Raw genomic sequence first — 18,059 nt, forward strand, 5'->3', positions numbered from 1 at the left:
TTCACATCTATCTATTTATCTCTCTATTATATAGTGCCTTTCACATCTATCTATCTATCTTACAGTTTTTACTAATATTTATATATTTGGCAGCATTTTCTAGATGCATTGTTAGAAGGTTACAAATAATTTTAACACAGGCAATACACAGTTTCAGTTCTTTACTATGAAAGGCTAAAATTCACAATAGGTTTTTGTCTTCCCAGTTTGATTTGTCATGCCCTTGACTTTTAATCCATTAATGCATTTATAGTGAAAAACAAAGTCCCCCTTTGCTTATATAGGAAATTACACTGGGCTTCCAATGATCCTTTCATGGAATATAAACTTGAGTTTTTAAAGAAATGGAAAACAAGATCTTATAGAAAAGCAGAAAACTGTGGATTTGATTTGTTTAATTGTTTATAGATAGAACGTTATTTGTCTCCGGGGCAAATTTGGCTTTTTACAGAAGCTCTTTAAATAAAAACATAAATATGTAGTCAAGTAAGTAAATAAATAAATGTATACACAGACACACACACACTTTAGTCTGATAGCACACTGGAATTAATATAAAGCAAGAAAATTTCAAAAGAAATATGAGTTCTGACTTGGCTGTCACAATCCAAGTGAGGCATATGCAGATATATTGATATTAAGGAGCCCCCATAGTGTTTCTTGACACACTTCTGCTGAATGTTTCATTAGCTAAATGTCTTCAGTGTTGTTGTGTCTCAGACAGGATGTGCAGCATTATTCATAATGGCAGTCAGTTTTAGTTTAATTCTCTCCTTTGCTATGACCTCCAGGGGGTCCAGAGTGTATCCTATAACTGAACTTGCCCTTTTAATCAGCCTGTTAATTTGGTGGGCCTCTTTTGAAGTGATGTTACCAGCCCAGCACACCACACTGGCCATCACAGAGTTGTAGTAGATGTGAAGGGTGTCACTTCCCACATTAAAGGAACTCAGTCTCCTAATGAAAAAAGAGCCTGGTCTGCCCTTTCTTATGTAGTTCTGCTCTGTTCCGCGACCAGTCCAACCTGTCATTAATGTGGACCCCCAAGTACTTGGAGTAGACCACCTCTAATCAACTGAACAGAGACTAAATATAGAGGCTCTTTGGTACAGTGAAAGTCAATAAGTGGTTCCTTGGATTTTCTGATGTTAAGGTCCAGACGATTCTCTTTCACCAAGAAACAAACTTTTCCTTCTGACTTTTCTTCTCTGTCTCATCCCCTTTATCATAAGTGCAGAATCATATGTGAATTTTGGCAAGTGACATGACCTGCTATTATATTTATAGTCGGAGGTGTACAGATTGAAGAGAAGAGCAGACAGGCCTGTTCCTTGTGGTGCTCCACTGTTGCTCACACAATCCTTGAGTTTCACAAACAGTCTTTCTGTCTGTCTGTCCAACAGTCCATTTTCCAGGTCAGCACAGTTTCATCCACCTGCATATCTCTGACTTTGCCCCTTAACATGGATGGCTGGACGGTATTGATGACACTAAAGAAATCAAAAAACAGAATCCTCACACTGTTGCCAGCATTGTCCAACCTTGTCTGGCAGACAGATTATTGTATCCCCCACTCCAGTCTTTGTCTGATAGGCAGACTGCAGTGGCTCCAGGTGGTCTACCACAAGAGGACTTATATAGTCCAGGACCAGTCTGTCAAAGGTCTTCATGATGTGAGATGTAAGTGCTCCTGATCTGTAGTCATTAGGTGAAGGGGTGCCTGCCTTCTTTGGAACAGGAACGATGCAGGAATTTTTCCACAGCAGTGGCACTTTCTGAAGCTTTAAGGACAGATTGATCAGGTGACAGAGGATAGCCGCAAAGGAGGTCAGCATAGGTCTTAAGAACTTGGAAGACTGACCCCATCTGGTCCTGTAGCTTTCCTGTGTTTTGCTTTCTCTGTTGTCTCTCACTTGGTCTTCAGTTATGAACAGTCCACATTGATAATCGGAGGAGGACTTATCACTAGCCATTTCAGTTGATATGGTAGGAGTTGTTGGTGTAGTAGGGTTGGTGTTGGGAGACCGTATAATTTCCGGTATTTTATAATGTCAGTCATATAAGTCGAATGTGGAAAACTCACGCTATTGGTCTACTTCAGCATTGTGAGTGTAAAACCTTTATTTTAGAGTCCTGTGATAAAAGTTAACATAGGTTTTTTGTGTTTGTTTCATGTTCATACTATATATTTGATGTTTTAAAAAAGTACCGTATGTACTCACGTTTAAGTTCTCCCACGGATAAGTCGGGGCTTGAATTTACAGTATAATTTCCGGTATTTTATAATGTTGGTCATGTAAATCGAATGCAGAAAACTCACGCTATTGGTCCACTTCAGCATTGTGAGTGTACAACCTTTATTTTAGAGTCCTGTGATAAAAGATAACATAGGGTTTTTTGTGTGTTTCATGTTCATATATTTGATGTTTTAAAAAAGTACCGTATGTACTCACGCTTAAATTCTCCCACGGATAAGTCGGGGCTTGAATTTACAGTATAATTTCCGGTATTTTATAATGTTGGTCATATAAATCGAACGCAGAAAACTCACGCTATTGGTCCAAGAGATTATGCTATGCTAACACCCACTGGAGAGAATAACCATGGGGCACAAGGCCTTTATTTCTATGTATTGTACCTACGTGATCACACGGTAATACCCGAACTATTCCAAAGCGACGTTTGCACTGTTTTGTGTTTTTTGTGTCTCACGCCATCATACACCTTTCTCGTAAGAGCATCCCTTATCTACGATGGAGCGTTCGATCAGAAGATAATAGGAAGCTGGTTTTAAATGTAAAGTCGTTAAAGTGGCGAAAGAAATTGATAGCTGTGCAGCTGCAACAAAATTCGACGTGTCTGAGAAACTGGTGCGAGATTGGAGGAGGCAGCAAGATGTAAAAAAAAAAGAAATTAAGTCGCATTTTTGAACAGGCATGCAATTCGGGGTCTGATTTTATGATCGATTTTTCAGGTTTCAAGGCCCGACTTATACGCGAGTATATACGGTAATTCAAATTTGTTTTTTTTTTCCAGTTCTTACATTTTCTCTAGCCTGGTCCCAACTTGTAACTTTTAGGTTTATTCAAATAATAGAATATAAGAACATTAGAAATGTGGTAAATGAGAGGAGACTATTCGGTCCATCAAGCCCATTTTTTTAGCTAATAGCTACGCTGTTCCAGTATCTCATCCAGATTTTTCTTCAAGGTTGTCAAGGTTTCTGCTTTAACTCCATGTAAACTCTGTGTAAAGAAGTGCCTCCTGGCTTCCGTCATAAATACACTTCCCCTTAATATCCACTGATGTCTTTGAGTACGTGATTTGCCCTTATACCGGAGGAATAAAACAGCATTAACAGAATAAAATTCATGAGGCATATTAAATACCTTCATCACTCTTTTATTCTGGTTTTCCCTGAAAGTAAATTTAGATTAATATAGTCACTTATATACCATTAGAATACTGTTTTGATGATGTTCTAGAGGGCATGGGGCACATCACTTATACTCCATTAATTCTCCCTAAAACCACTGTGTGTTATGCGTTTCCTTTCTTCTTCAGTCGTCAATTTTTTGTCTATGGAGTGTAGTCTACAAATTGTAGAGTTGTGCTTACGGTCTTGAAGTTGTGGTTTCATATGTCACCACTGATCCACTGTGGAGTCCATTAAACTGTAAACTGCTTTAACTGTGCTGTAATTTTAATAGTATTTCATATTATGATCTAAAAGAACTTTGGCATAATGTATTTTATGAATTTGAGAGTATTCTTCAGCCTCTTTATGCTAAAAGGTTTCTTTGCAAATTTCTTTGTTTATTTTATGCTAATTTCCCATTTCTTATTACCATTAAGTTCCACAAAAAGAACTTCATTATTTGATATCTTTGTTACATAAAAAAGTTTGATGTGGCACTACACATGTGTGCATACACTTCTTATTTCTAAACATTGTTTAAGAACCAAGAGGACACAATAAAAAGGTTTGGGGCACCTTTGAGCAAACCTTGTGTAATTGAGATACAAATTAATTCAGATATGAGCGACAGTAGACTTTGCACCTTTGAACCAAATTACCTGAACTATTCTGTAACATTTCAGTAGTTATTTATTGTTCTGATACTGATCTTTCTGATCATAAAATAGGTCACTGTGCATAGCAATTGACAAAAACAATTCATAATTAATTGCAGAATTATGGTATTTGAGGGTTCCTCTCGAGTGCTTCTTTCTCTTGCACAATTCGGCCCAAAAACTAATCAGCACATCGTTATTTCATAACAGACCTAGGTTTCGTGTTTGGTATTTTTCTATCCAGCCATTTTTGCTGTAGACTTTCATCAAGAAACTGTGACACACAGACACACACCCATCATCAAGATATCATTGTTTTCGTTATCAGGAAACCCTAAAATGTCGAGATCCATCAAAAACCAGAAATCAAAATTTTTGATGACTCTAAAGCTTTTACTCCTCCCCCACAGATGATAGGTTATTCACAAGTGTTAAAACATCATCTTTTCATACGGGAGTTTGGTTCTGATTGACTCAAAGATAGTGGAGCTTCCAGTTATGCTGGGTTCTGGCAGAAAGAGATAGATGCAGGCGGCCGGATACTGGAAGTGACATCAGTGGCTGAAAGCCGTCAATCTCCGGCTCTGCAGAAGGAGGAAAAAAGAAGGCATTATCACACAGTGCCAAACCCTGAAGCGGAAGGGAATTATCATCAGCAGAGCATTTAGCCTCCTTAGTGTTGCATTTTTTTGGATTGAAAAATTGAAAATTTTTTTTAAATCTCATCTTTCTACTGTAAAACTTGCAAAAAAACTAAAAGTACAAAGTCAGAAGTGTAGAAAGTATAATAAAGATACAAATAATAATAATGAATAATGTTAATAAAAATTTTATTAATAGCACACTCTAACGTCACTTTTGGATTCACCAAAATCACTTTCCGTTTCACTGCCTGAAGACAGATTCATCTTGTCATCACTGAGACACCATTATGAGGCTAGGAGAGGATGCATCTACACCGTTGTCAGGATAACGCTGAAGTCCGACGCTTACGTAAAACACACCTATAACATTGCACGAGTAGCGCTCGGTGCTAACACTGTTGGAGCTTTTTGCATCCCGAGTAAACCTTGGGTCTTACATGAGACGCATCTATACCGTTGCCCATGTGATGCTCGGGTCTAACACTAACAAGGTTAAACTGTCCATTGCGTGTGACAATTGTCATTAAAAGAATGGATCAAGTAGTTATTCTATTAAAAAATGATTGTAAACTCCAATGCATTCTAACAGCAAAAGAATTAAAAAAAAATTCTGTTTCTTAAATATGCTGCATTGCAATATAACGACATGTTAAATGTATCAGTTTTAGGAAATTAGTTTTGTTTGTAGAAAAGGAATAATAATGTAAAAGATTGTTTTACGTAACTGGTAAGTAAAATGATGCATGTATAGGATGTATGATATTGTACATTAAATGATTATGACATTTTTTGTAAATAGCTTTCTTGTTTAATGCATTATTTTCTTCACACAGGTTTCCTCTCACTAGTTTCTCGTCTGGACTATGAGACCATTAACACCTATATCCTTCATATAGTGGCGTATGACTCTGGAGATCCAGCTCTGTCCTCTACACAGACTCTTACAGTTTCAGTTATGGATGTTAATGATGTGGCACCAGTTTTTGAGAAATCGTGCTATAATGCCACTGTACCTGAAAATCACAGTCCTAGTGAATTTGTACTGAAAATTGCAGCCTCCGATGGAGATTCAGGTAAATGCAACTGAGTGACAGATTTATGGTAACACTGAAAGATGGAAACTGAGTAGCACAGTGTTATGTATAAATACTAACAATCCCCATGAAAGATTAACTCACACAGTAGGGGTTTCCTTAAAAAGAAGTTCACTAAAGGGTAATGAAAGCACATTGTTGACATAATGGTACAGTAATCCTCTTTAATAAAACCCCTGTATGCGTCCAGTGTCCGTGTATGTGTGTCTTCTGGTGAAGTGCGCATGCACGGGGCACGGTGCGATGCTTCAAAGCAGACGCATCAAAGGCCGCCTGACGCATCACACAAGACAGAGAGAGCAGGACCTATAAAATATCGCGTGGCCGATCCAATCGGATTTCGGTAAATGAGGTAAGACCTAAAACATAAAACACAAAAAATCCAATCGGGTACTGAGACGCAGAGACCAGCTTCCCCATTGTTGTGCAAGTGTTCACTCTGAGGATGTCAGATTTATGAATTAAGAAGCTTGGCCCGGGAAAGTGTAAAGTGTCAGTCGTTTAAGGGGTTTTCCTAAATATACGAATTTTCATGATATTACAATACAATGATTTTTAAAAGTAGATTTATTTTTGCGCACATTAAATCAGTTGCTGGGGAGAATCTGCTGATTGCCCACTGTTGTGACAGAAAATTAAACGCATATTACGGACAGCAAAGCCAGGATTACTGTCAGAGAAAATTACAGGCATTTTACGGAAAAAATTTAATGAGGTAAAAGGTCCCTTGCCATTTAATATAGACTGTTCCTACTAATGTTTATGGACTACTGTTCTAGTGCCCGTTATTTTAACGGGCTTAATGTCTAGTAATTAAATAATATGACAAAGGAATAGGGAATTATTTGTGTAAACCTAACAATTTATGAGTAGTTTTTCAACAGGTTTGTTATACTGGCTTATTAATATCCTTCCTCTTTTTCCAGAATGGAAACTTGCATTGCCATTTGCAGGCTATTGGGTTCCTTTTATTCATATGTCTGGTCCTGTCCCTGTCATATATCTGCTTTTTCCCCCTGAAGTTTGTCAGGCCTCCTGTTACACCTTTTGGTAACGAATGAAAAAACACAATGAAAATAGTGGAATACAATTGACATGAGAATATAAACGCCTTTACAGTAGAGAAGTAAGCAAATACGTTTTGAAAGTTTGTAAGAAGAGTAGAGAGATATGCATCAGGCACAAAATTAATCAACTGGAAATGCAATATTTATAAGCAGTTTATTACCAGACTTTTAGTGATGTATGTTGATACACTATACACTGTGTTTACCTGTGGTTGCAAGTATCACTTGAATTGATATCTGAATATTTCATACAAAAACTACATATTCATTCAGATACTTTTGAGTGAGTGTTAAAAATTCTTGTGGTTGTATATATAGTAAATTCCCGTATGAGTTACATGACACTACCATTGAGACCATTAATGTGCTGTTTTCATAATGCATTATGTGTTAAAGTTATATATAGACTGATAAAAATCCTTCAAAGCTATGAATCCTACCCCAGCAGTGTATTTGTAACCATAATGGACTTCACATAAATGAATGTGTGGAATGAAACAATAGGCTGTAAATGTTTAAAGAAATATCAATAATGTTGAGAATGAAGACAATTATAATCATTATATCCAAAACCTACTGTCCATTATTCACCATTTTTTTGCAGAATCTTCTTCTTAGTTTCAGATGTTTCATTTTATGCTTTATTTTTACAGTTCATATGCAAAGCCCTTGCACTTATTCTTGATGTACTTCAAAGTTCTGTCAATGTTCTTTTTTCTACTGCTCTTCCTAAATCATTCACAATATGTCAGTATCACTGTCAACCGCCATTTTTTCATTTTACAACTATCCAAAAATTGTTATCCTGCTTGCATTTGGAATTAATCCTATTATGATTTATAATTCAGACCATTCGGCTCCATCTTAATTCTGTAATTTTATAGCTTTTAAGTGCCATCCTGGATGGACTGGCAGCTAGACTGGGATGGATGATGGATCCTTGCCTGGCCAGGAGGCCATAATGGATTGACAACGTGGAAGGAGGCATAACCCAGCTGGGATGAGACTTGATTATCATGCTATTCATGGAGAAGGATTAATGGAGGGTTTGGGGTGGTTGTTTGTCAAGAGCAGTTCTTCCCTTGGTACAGTGTATGGCGGTGCTTCTCTGGCGTGGACACCCACAGGGATCCATTGAATTTTGGGGTCCTTGGGTGCCACCGGATGTTGCTGCAGAAATGGGAAACCACCTGTTTTGTAGAGATTCTTCATGACCTGGAAGTGCTTCCGCCATTCAGTACTATTGCCCGGGTCCAACATAAAATGAAGCTGTCCCGCTTCCTCCAGTTGAGTCATAGTCAGGAGGCAGTGATCTATTTGTAATCTAGAAGTAATCTATTTGTTCTGGAGTGTTTTGACTGGTGTTTTTATTTTAAAGTGTTGGTCAATAATAAAAATTTTATTTTTGAGCCTGGTATTGTGTTAGGTGACATTGTGTCTGTGATTTGGGGCTCACTGGCGCCTCCTTTTGGTTACAAGCTGTAGTATCAAAACAGTTTCAATACAGTATGGATTAGACAAAGTGTTTAAACTAAAGAACAGCATAATGTTTTCTAAAGCTGATACAGCATTTTGATGTTTTTAAATACCATGGTTCTTGCTCTGAAATGTTGAAGGCAATAAACCAAATTTGATTAGTGATATTACTGCCTTTAAAGTCAAAAAGTGAAGCAAAAACAATTCAGTACATTGTGTTGGATCCAAGAAATGTTTCTGACAGTTTGTTGATAAATGAAAACCTGTACAGATCTCATAGCTCAAGTGGAGCATAAGTTAAGATTTGGAATTGGAGTGTGATGCTGCGACTGTAAATCTGTCATTTTACTCTTTCAAAAATGTGTCACCTGGCTGGGAAACCATGCTTTGTCTTGGGATTCACTGCAAAGTTTATAGTGAAAAGATATATGGACCCAATTACCAGGATGTAAATTACAAGTAATAATGAAAGATTCATTCCAGCACTGTAACTGAGTACTAATGAGAAGCCCATGTTTTCTGACCTCAGGTCTAAGTTATTAAACATGTTCTGCCTTATCTAAATAGTACCAGACACAGTAGATGCGTTTAGTGATGTGTTATAACATAAGATTTTCTGACCTGCTCATGTTAGTTCATGCTCCTAGGGGTCTTACGTCTATCTGACTATCACTATTTGCAAGGCAGAAACCTACCTTTAAGGTGTGACACTCCACATACATTAACATCCAAATTCATATGGGGTCCATTTTGAACTGTGAGTTACCCTGTGTCTTTGGGATGTAGTGGGAAGACCATGAAGACAGACAGCAAAGCAATTTGAGCTCAAGATTAATGGGTCCCAGTTATATGAAATGGGAAAACCAAAAATTTCCAGCATTGCTTTAAGAAATTTTACTATACAACTTACTGCAATTCCATTTTAGTCATTGTCAAATTACTCCCTTTGAGACACAATTTGACAAATTTTACATTTGTCTCAGTGCTTCTTCCACGCATGGAAACATTTCCCATACTCATCTTTTTTTGTACTAACCTTACATTTGCCGTATATACTGGCATGTGTGAGTGAGTGTAAAACCTGCATTGTAGAGTCTCGTGATAAAAGATAGCATAGGTTTTTTGTGTTTGTTTCATGTTCATTTATTTCATATTTTAAAAAAAGTACCGTATGTACTCGCATTTAAGTTCTCCCGCGGATAAGTCGGGGCTTAATTTTACCGTATAATTTCTGGTATTTTATAATGTCGGTCGTATACAGTAAGTAGAATGCATAAAACTCACGCTATTGGTCCAAGAGATTATGATATGCTAACGCCCACCTGAGAGAGTAACCACAGAGCACACGGCCTTTATTTCTACAGTATGTATTGTGCCCACGTGACCACATGATAATACCCAAACTATTCTGAAGTGACGTTTGCACTGATTTGTATTTTTTGTATCTCACACCCTCATACACCTTTAACGTAAGAGCATCCCTTATCTACGATGGAGCGTTCGATCAGAAGAAAATATAAAGCTGGTTTTAAATGAAACATCGTTGAAGTGGCAAAAGAAATTAGTAACCGGGCTGCTGCAACAAAATTCGACATGTCTGAGAAACTGGTGCGAGATTGGAGGAAGCAAGAAGAAAAAAAAAATGTGTCACATTTTTGAACAGGCGTATAAGTCGGGGTCTGATTTGATGATCAATTTTTTGTGTTTCAAGACCCGATTTATACGCGAATATATACGGTAATCTCCATTTTAATCCATCCATTTTCCAACCCGCTGAATCCAAACAATTGGTCACAGAGGTCTGCTGGAGCCAATCCCAGCCAACACAGGGCACAAGGCAGGAACCAATCCCGGGCAGGATGCCAACCCACCGCAGTTCATTTTAATTTCTGGAAAAAATAAAGAAGTCACATGGATAAAGATCTGGAGAATTTGAGGGTGCAAAACATCAAACACATTGTTCTTGTTCAAAAACTCTTGGCTGACAAAGTGGTGTGTTGGTGTGGCGTGCAGACACGTCAGCAGTTCATTGAAATGTTGCTGATTAACAATCTGTTTACTGTAAAACTATTTATTAACAAATCTGTTAATGCTGAAAAACACAATATAATTTTGATGTTCAATATGACCTGATGTGCTTATTCCGGCTTGGAGAAAAACAAATCACCCGGGTCATGCACACATTTGAAGAGTAAATGTCATAAGTAAGCACTCGATCAAATCAACACAATATCACTTGGCAGACTGATTAACAAGACTGTAAGCTGTAAGTGCCAGGATTATGCAGCATCCCACCCAAGTGAGGAGGTGGACCCTTGCAGAGAAAGAAAGGTGGAATGGAAGGAGAAAGATAGACTGGCATCCCATCTGGGATGCGGATGGGAACTTTATCTGGACATGAGAACAAAACAAAGGAGCAGTGGAGGAAGGCTTCTATTTCACAATAGTGCCAGGAGGCAGCCCTGTTGGGTCCCATGGGTGCTGCGACAGGGTGGTGCAGGGATTCATGATCCCAGTTTTTTTCGGGGATTCCATTTGACTAGGAAGTGCTTCCATCAGCCTATACCCTAGCACTGGACATTCTCTGGGGGTCGGACATAAAAGGAAACTGTCCAGCTTTTTCCAGGAGAGTCACATTCGGGAGGAAAGAAAGCAACACTTAGCAGAAGGAGGTGGAAAGAGAAAAAAGGGAAGGAAGAAGAATTTGCTTGTTATTGTGCTTGTGCAACTTTTGAAGAAACCGTTATGAGGTAAAAACCTCATGTTTTGAACCCATGACTGCATTTGTGTTGGTTGTGTCCAGGGTTTGGGGGCTCTGTGATGCCCCCTATCTGTCACAATGCATACAATACTTAGTGGTATATTTGATAACTACACCCTATTCCCATACTATTGACAGAATCTGGAAATTTTTGAATCTCCCCTCATATGTTATTATGTAAAAAATCATACAAAACTGGTGCACTTTAGAATACAGTGAATACAAATTATATCTTTTATTTCAGAACCATAACGGGTCATGTTCCTTTGACATCTTTATTTTCTACAAAGTAATGTTACACCAAATAAGTACTACATCAAAAACATTAACTGCAGTAAGTAGTAATTGATCTGGAACTGTTATATAATCAAAATGTAGCTTACAGGTATGATGTACTATAATAATGATAATATACAGGGTGAGTGAAAATGATGTTAACACTAATCGATTATTTTTGTCACGACCACACCTTTCCAGATCGATGAATAGGTAGTGGTGGACCATTGCCATGGCATCCACACCCCCCTGATCTGACACCCTGTGATTTCTGGTTATGGGTATGGTGAAGGAGTGCATGTATAGCAGGAAAGTTTGTGATATCAATGACCTGAAGGACAGAATATGGACTGTGGAATCATCTATTCCCCGTAAAATGTGTGTCTGGGCTTTAAATGGTACTGTTGCTCGTTGGTTTTTGTGTGTTAAACATGACTGTGAACTGGTTCAGACATTCCTGTAAATCATCTTGCACATATGAAGTATGTTTTGTGAATAAATTGTTTCCGCCATTCAAATGTTAACATAATTTTGACCCACCCTGTATTTTTATAGCACCTTTCCCATGCTCAATAATTTTCCGTCTTTTTTTTTTTTTTTTACAGAGATGAATTCTGGTATATGCTTTAGCTTGCTTCCTGGACCAGGGTATGAGTATTTTAAAATAAATTCACAGACTGGTGTGATTAGTACAAGTGTAATGCTGGATAGGGAACTTCAGGAAAGCTACGTCCTCAAAGGTAATATTAAAAGTTCCATTCAGTGTGCTCGGTACTATGTTGACATGTTATGCTTTAATAAAACTCTTTATTTTCACCAAAGCAGGAATGTTTTTTTTTCTTTTAAATTGTTTCAATTATTTCAGGATTTCTTTTAATAAATTGTTCTGTAAAGAAACAATCAGGATGGCAGACAGAACTGATGTGTCCCTTTACAGTCAGAGAGTTGAAAAGGGGAGATGCTGATAACCACATCTAGATACCTCCGGCTTGTAGCCACTTTAATATCTTAAGCACTTTTAAAAAATATTTAAAATTTAACAACTTAAGCTCTTTTAAATAATATTTAAAGAGTTTTATTATTTTTATCATTGCTATTATTATTTTTATTATTATTATTATTGTTGTTGTTAGTAGTAGTATTAGTAGTAGTAGTAGTAATAGTATTAGTAGTAGTAATATATAATGTGTGATTCACAGACTGTACTTAAGCTATATGGATTTACTGCCAAAACAATAAAAAGTTTACATTTAAGTGTTAAAAAAGAAACAGGCTTGAGCATTATAATAATTTCTTTACTAATAACCAAAACTAATGAGGATGTTTAGAACTTTCTAGTGGGAAGGCACTCCGTTTGATTCAGTTTAGCCAATATAGATGTGTTTGGTTTCAAACATCCTCCTTTTAAATGGTATTAAATTTGTGCGACCTCCCAATTTTCTCTACTACTGTGTGGTAGCAGCCATTCAAATCCTAATTGCAGAAGAGCGGCTTGCCTTATTAAATGACCTGACATAATGTCAGCTTTCTCTTTCACCGTCTGATCATGGTTCTAGTACTGTTTTTGTGGGCATTGCTAGCTCTATCATAGAACTAGGAACTTGTAAAGACTGTGACCCTAACCACAACTGAACTCCAGGTGATGCCTCCACATCGGTGTCAACAACTGGGGTATAAATTCGAGGGTCTTTCTTACTCTAAGCATCAGTACTACATCAGTCTCTGTCTCTGAACTAACTGGAAAGGTTTGGCATAAGTAATGTTTCGCTTAGTAGGAAATAGCATACAAATTAATGAACAGAAGGCTTCTCCTTGATTGTCACATAATCACTACAAGTAGGAGTTGTTAGCCCAGAGCCCTGTTATTTTGCCACTCTCACGTTGTTTTTGTTTTGTACATTTGTGAGCTCACAATGACTGTGAAATGGATTAAGCAACTTAACGTCTTTTATACCCTCCCTTGATACATTCTAACTAAATAATTTACAAATTATTTACATATTTCTGAGATGGTTTCCAGAAACCTAATCAGATTTAAGCTTACTGTATATTTACCAAACAGTAAACATTTTTAAAGTGTAACCATGTGTCCCTTTTCTTCACTTTACTTCAACTCATCTTAAGTGAGGGACGCTGTGGCAACATGCCAAACTGAACACAACAGGCCTCCCTATTCCCAGCAAAAGTCTCCTGATTCTCCTGGGGAATTCCCAAGTGGTCCTCAGCCATCCAAGAGATACAAGTCCTTCAGTGTCTGTCACTGGGTCTTATCTTTGTGGTCTATGCCTGGAACACCTTTCATGAGAGGCAGTCAGAGGTCACCAAAACTGTATGTCCAGACTGGCTGCTCTTGATCCAGAGATGCAAGGGCTTCTGCTTCATGTTGCTGAGCTCTTCACCCTACACAAAGAACCATGTAGTAAAAGAGCCTCCTTTTACTTGCTTGCACTCGTGATGTCTTTTATTTATTAGCCAGAGGTCATGGCCGTAAGTAAGCATAGGGGTGTAGACTGACAGGTAAACTGAAGGATTTGTCAAAAGATTTAGCCTAAGGTTCTCCATCAGTTCAATGTTTGTAAAAACTAACAGTGCTATACGAGATCTATAATTAATAACAGAATCTTCCCATCATCCAACATGAACAAGGCTCAGAATTGCTTGAACACATCCACTCATCCTAATGCTAAGTGTGCAAACACAACTCTCACTCTTTTAATACAAAATCTGAATGTCCACCAGCAGTACTCCTGTAACCAACCCCATACTGCTCTAGCACCTTCTACTGACAAATGAGTAGCGCGTTGTTCCATGATTAGGGAGGAATCTTTATTGTTCATTTTGGTTAAGGTTTGATTATGGGGCAGAATATTTGGTACAGTAATGCAGAATAAGCTTTGTCATGGTAACTGGTACACAGTCTTGACCCTCTCCAAAAATTTGTGAAACTTTTCCAGTGTCCTTTAGAATGCATCAACCCTTATCCGTATGTGAGCTGTTTCATCAAAGCCTGTAACTTGACTGGAATTATACCTATCCCCTACCATTCCAGTTTTTAAGCCGGGAGGAGCTGGACCTAGCGACGTTGGTCACCCAACTACTAGACACACACCAGCATGCACCACTCCCTGCTCAGGCTATGTCCTCAGATTTTAGATTTTATTGAAATCATTATGCAATTTTTGTTGTTTTCCTGGACCCTCCCTTTAGATCAATTTGGATCTAAGGGTCTTTGAAGTTTTCAAGTCATATCTTTACCATGTCAAGATCACAATCCTTTCTATATAGAAATATAAACGTCCACGCATTGTCTGTCCAGCCCGGAAGTAAGAAGTGGAGTCGGGGTAAGGGCTCCACCTCCAAGGATACACAAGCGAGGCCAGCACGTCTGCAAAACGAAACCCCCGAAGAAAGAGTCACTCGCTTAACTGCTAATACAGAAGCGAGGAGAGCGCATCGGCAAAACAAAACCTTCTAGGAGAGAGATGCCCGGAGTAGTTCCTTTCAATTATCTGACATTCTACATTTCAATTTTTTTCTGACGATTTCAATAGTTTCTAGGACCCCAGACTTTTTACAGCATGGGCTTACACAGCTAGTCTTATAAATAAACGTCTACACGTCGAAGTGTATGTCTGTCTGTCCGGCCCGGAAGTGACTCCACCTCAGAGGAAACAGACACTCGTTTAGCCGATAATACACAAGCGAGGCGAGCACGTTGGCAAAACGAAACCTCCGAAGAAAGACAAAGTCGTTTAGCCGCTAATGCACAAGCGATGCGAGCACGTCGACAAAACCTAATCTTCATAGTAGAGAGATGCCCAGAGTAGTTCCTTTCAATTACCTGACATATCTACATTTCAATTTTTTTTCTGACGATTTCAATAGTTTCTAGGACCCTATGCTTTTTACAGAATGGGCTTACACAGCTAGTATAGAAACAAAAGAAAAATTACCCTAAATATTTAGAGGCTGCAGAATCTTCTACTGCAATGAACAGGCTTGATGTAATGAAAATGAGCAGCATTTCAGCCCACCAGGATTCACCCTGTTGCCCCTAATAAAACATAATTTTTTACTATTTCAGAAGCGCAAGGAATTAATAAAATGATTGTTTTGTGCTGTGCAAAGCAATGTACAATATCAGAGTAATAATAATAATAATTCTTTACATTTATTTAAGCCTTTTCTACTTAAAGTGCTTTACATGGTTAAGTGGGGAACCACTTCAACCACCACTAATGTGCAGCACCACCTGGATGATATGATGGAAGCCATTTTGCACCAGTACACTCACCACACATTAGCTGTTAGGTGGTTAATGGGTGAGAGACGGGAGATGATTAAGGGGCCAGAATGACTCAGCCGTGGTGGGCAATTTAGAAAGGACATCCTGATTCACCGTATTGTTTATGAAGGATGCTCAGGGATCTTTTATGACCACAGAGATTCAGGATCTCGGTTTTACGTCTCATCCTAAGGACGGCTCTATTTTTACAGCACAGTGTAGAGGAAAGGAAGAAACAATAGTTAAACTGTAAAAATTAGATTTTGTTGTTGGCTCAATAAAAATTGTAACAAAACTTTCTGTCTCTAAAGCCTTGTTAAACCTTAGTAAATCTGATTTTCCTGTTTCTAATCCAGTTATAGCTCGCGATAGTGGCATCCATGTTCTGTCTTCTACTGCCACTATCTTCTGCACTGTTCTTGATGATAATGACAATGCACCAGAATTCATGATTCACGCTTTTCAAGTGAACATTCCAGAAAACCAAGAACCAGGAATGATTTATACGGCTTTGGCTACTGACAGAGATGCTGGAGAGAATGGTACCATTATATACAGTCTGGTTGGTAGGTATATGTTTTATACTTTCAAAGCCAACCCTTGTTGGAAAGTTCTGAGCATTTTATCTTTAAACTTTGGCCTGGAGTATTATAGTATTGTTTCATTATAAAGAGTGTTAGAGACTGCTTGTACTATACTCGTACTATGGCATTTCCATAGCATTAAAATATAATTTATGGTTTAACACAGAAGCAATTGAATTCAAATATTAGACAGTAGTTGAAGCTGAATGTAGCTCTTTATTTTGCTCTGAATTTCCTCAAAGTGAATATTTGCAGGGACTTCACGTGGTATATTGCATATGATATGTCCTACTGTAACTGGTTGTTCAAATTTCACAACTACGTAAAGAAAAGCTGTGATAATATGCATAGTTTAAGGAAACATTTAAGGACCAATGTCACAGTAAGAGTATTGTTTCTAGTGCGCCTAGCACTATTTTTGTTTTTATAGTACTGATAACACTAGAATCCCTGAAGCCTGCGAAAATATTTGTAATGCCAGGCCACTTTCATTTTACTTACACTCCTCATCACTGCATTAATTGTGCACTAATATTGCCTTTGTTTTATAAATATGTCAGTCGGCCACAGGCATGCAGCCCGCTATCCTGTCCCCCACTGAGGCACCTGAAGTCAGACACAAAATTCTCACAAAAAGTCTGTTTATCTGGGAGTGAAGTGTACAGAATTGTTTAGGAAAATAATCTTTCGTTATTTGAAATCCACACATTTCTTGTAAGTTCTGTGTCTACAACAATCTGTGTAAATACAGTATATTGTTATTGTTATTGCTATTATTATATTATTGTTACTATTATATAATAAAAACATACATTTGATTTGAGTCTCTGACAAATCAACAAAACAAATGTGCTTTTATTTAAGAATAAAACTGAATAAAAACTGAAAGGAAAAAAAATCGCACATAAAAACATACTTTTTTTATAACACGTCTTTATTTGAAAACTAACAGTGTCAGATCGGGGGGGAGCGTGAACATAACTGAGAGTATAAAACTGAAGTATCATAACTTTACACAGGCTGTTAAAACACTAATGTATGTGAAATGTTTTTAATCGTTTTTTCTTCAGTTTTATTCTTGAATAAAAGCACACTTATTTACTTACATAGCTCTGCATTGTCATGGTCCCCAATATATCACAAACCTCCTTCAGCACTACACCTCAGGCCGTCCTCTGCGATCTCCTCAGTTAGATTTCCTTTTGGTTCCTTGTACCAGATTAAAGACATGTGGGGATTGCTCATTTCAAGCCATTACTCCAAGGTTATGGAACAGTCGTTGAAATCAGCAGAACCTACTGAACTGTTTAAGTGTCAACTTAAGATGAATCTGTTCATTTCGGTAGCATGGGTGTTTCTTTATTTTGTCCATTTTTCATATTTTGCTTTAATATTTCATTTTATTCTAAGCTTTATTGTTTAGCGCTTTGCGACTTTTGTCTGTGCGCTTTATAAATAAATGTTTACTTACTTCTGTCTGAGATGATAATTTTGACATCATTTGTTAATTCCCAAGAGGAAATTATCTTTTCACATGACTTTTGGGGGGTCAATGCAAACGGTACAACACCCCTGGAGCAATGTTCAGGTTAAGGGTCTTGCTCAAGGGCCCAGCAGAGTAGGATCCCTTCTGGCAGTTACAGGATTTGAATTAGCAACATTCCAGATACCATTGCATCTTCTTAGCCATAGAGCCACCACTCCGCCTTAATTTTAATGCGATTTTGATTAATTTTCTAATTAAGTGGGTTAATTAGATATGAACCATTTATTTATAACCTCTGTTTACCCTAAAGCA

At 37.7% G+C, this 18,059-nt stretch overlaps 1 protein-coding gene across 1 annotated transcript in view; it reads left to right on the forward strand.

The window, feature by feature from the left end:
- The window catches only part of dchs2 (dachsous cadherin-related 2), a 138,310-nt gene that overhangs the window by 92,923 nt on the left and 27,328 nt on the right, over positions 1-18,059 (forward strand). The window contains exons 10-12 of the mRNA XM_051928094.1: positions 5,552-5,791; positions 11,998-12,132; positions 16,034-16,243. Of these exons, the coding sequence (XP_051784054.1) occupies positions 5,552-5,791; positions 11,998-12,132; positions 16,034-16,243 (585 nt within the window). The remainder of the gene's footprint in view (positions 1-5,551; positions 5,792-11,997; positions 12,133-16,033; positions 16,244-18,059) is intronic.

Source organism: Erpetoichthys calabaricus, chromosome 5, assembly GCF_900747795.2.
Source record: "Erpetoichthys calabaricus chromosome 5, fErpCal1.3, whole genome shotgun sequence".
NCBI lineage: Eukaryota > Metazoa > Chordata > Cladistia > Polypteriformes > Polypteridae > Erpetoichthys > Erpetoichthys calabaricus.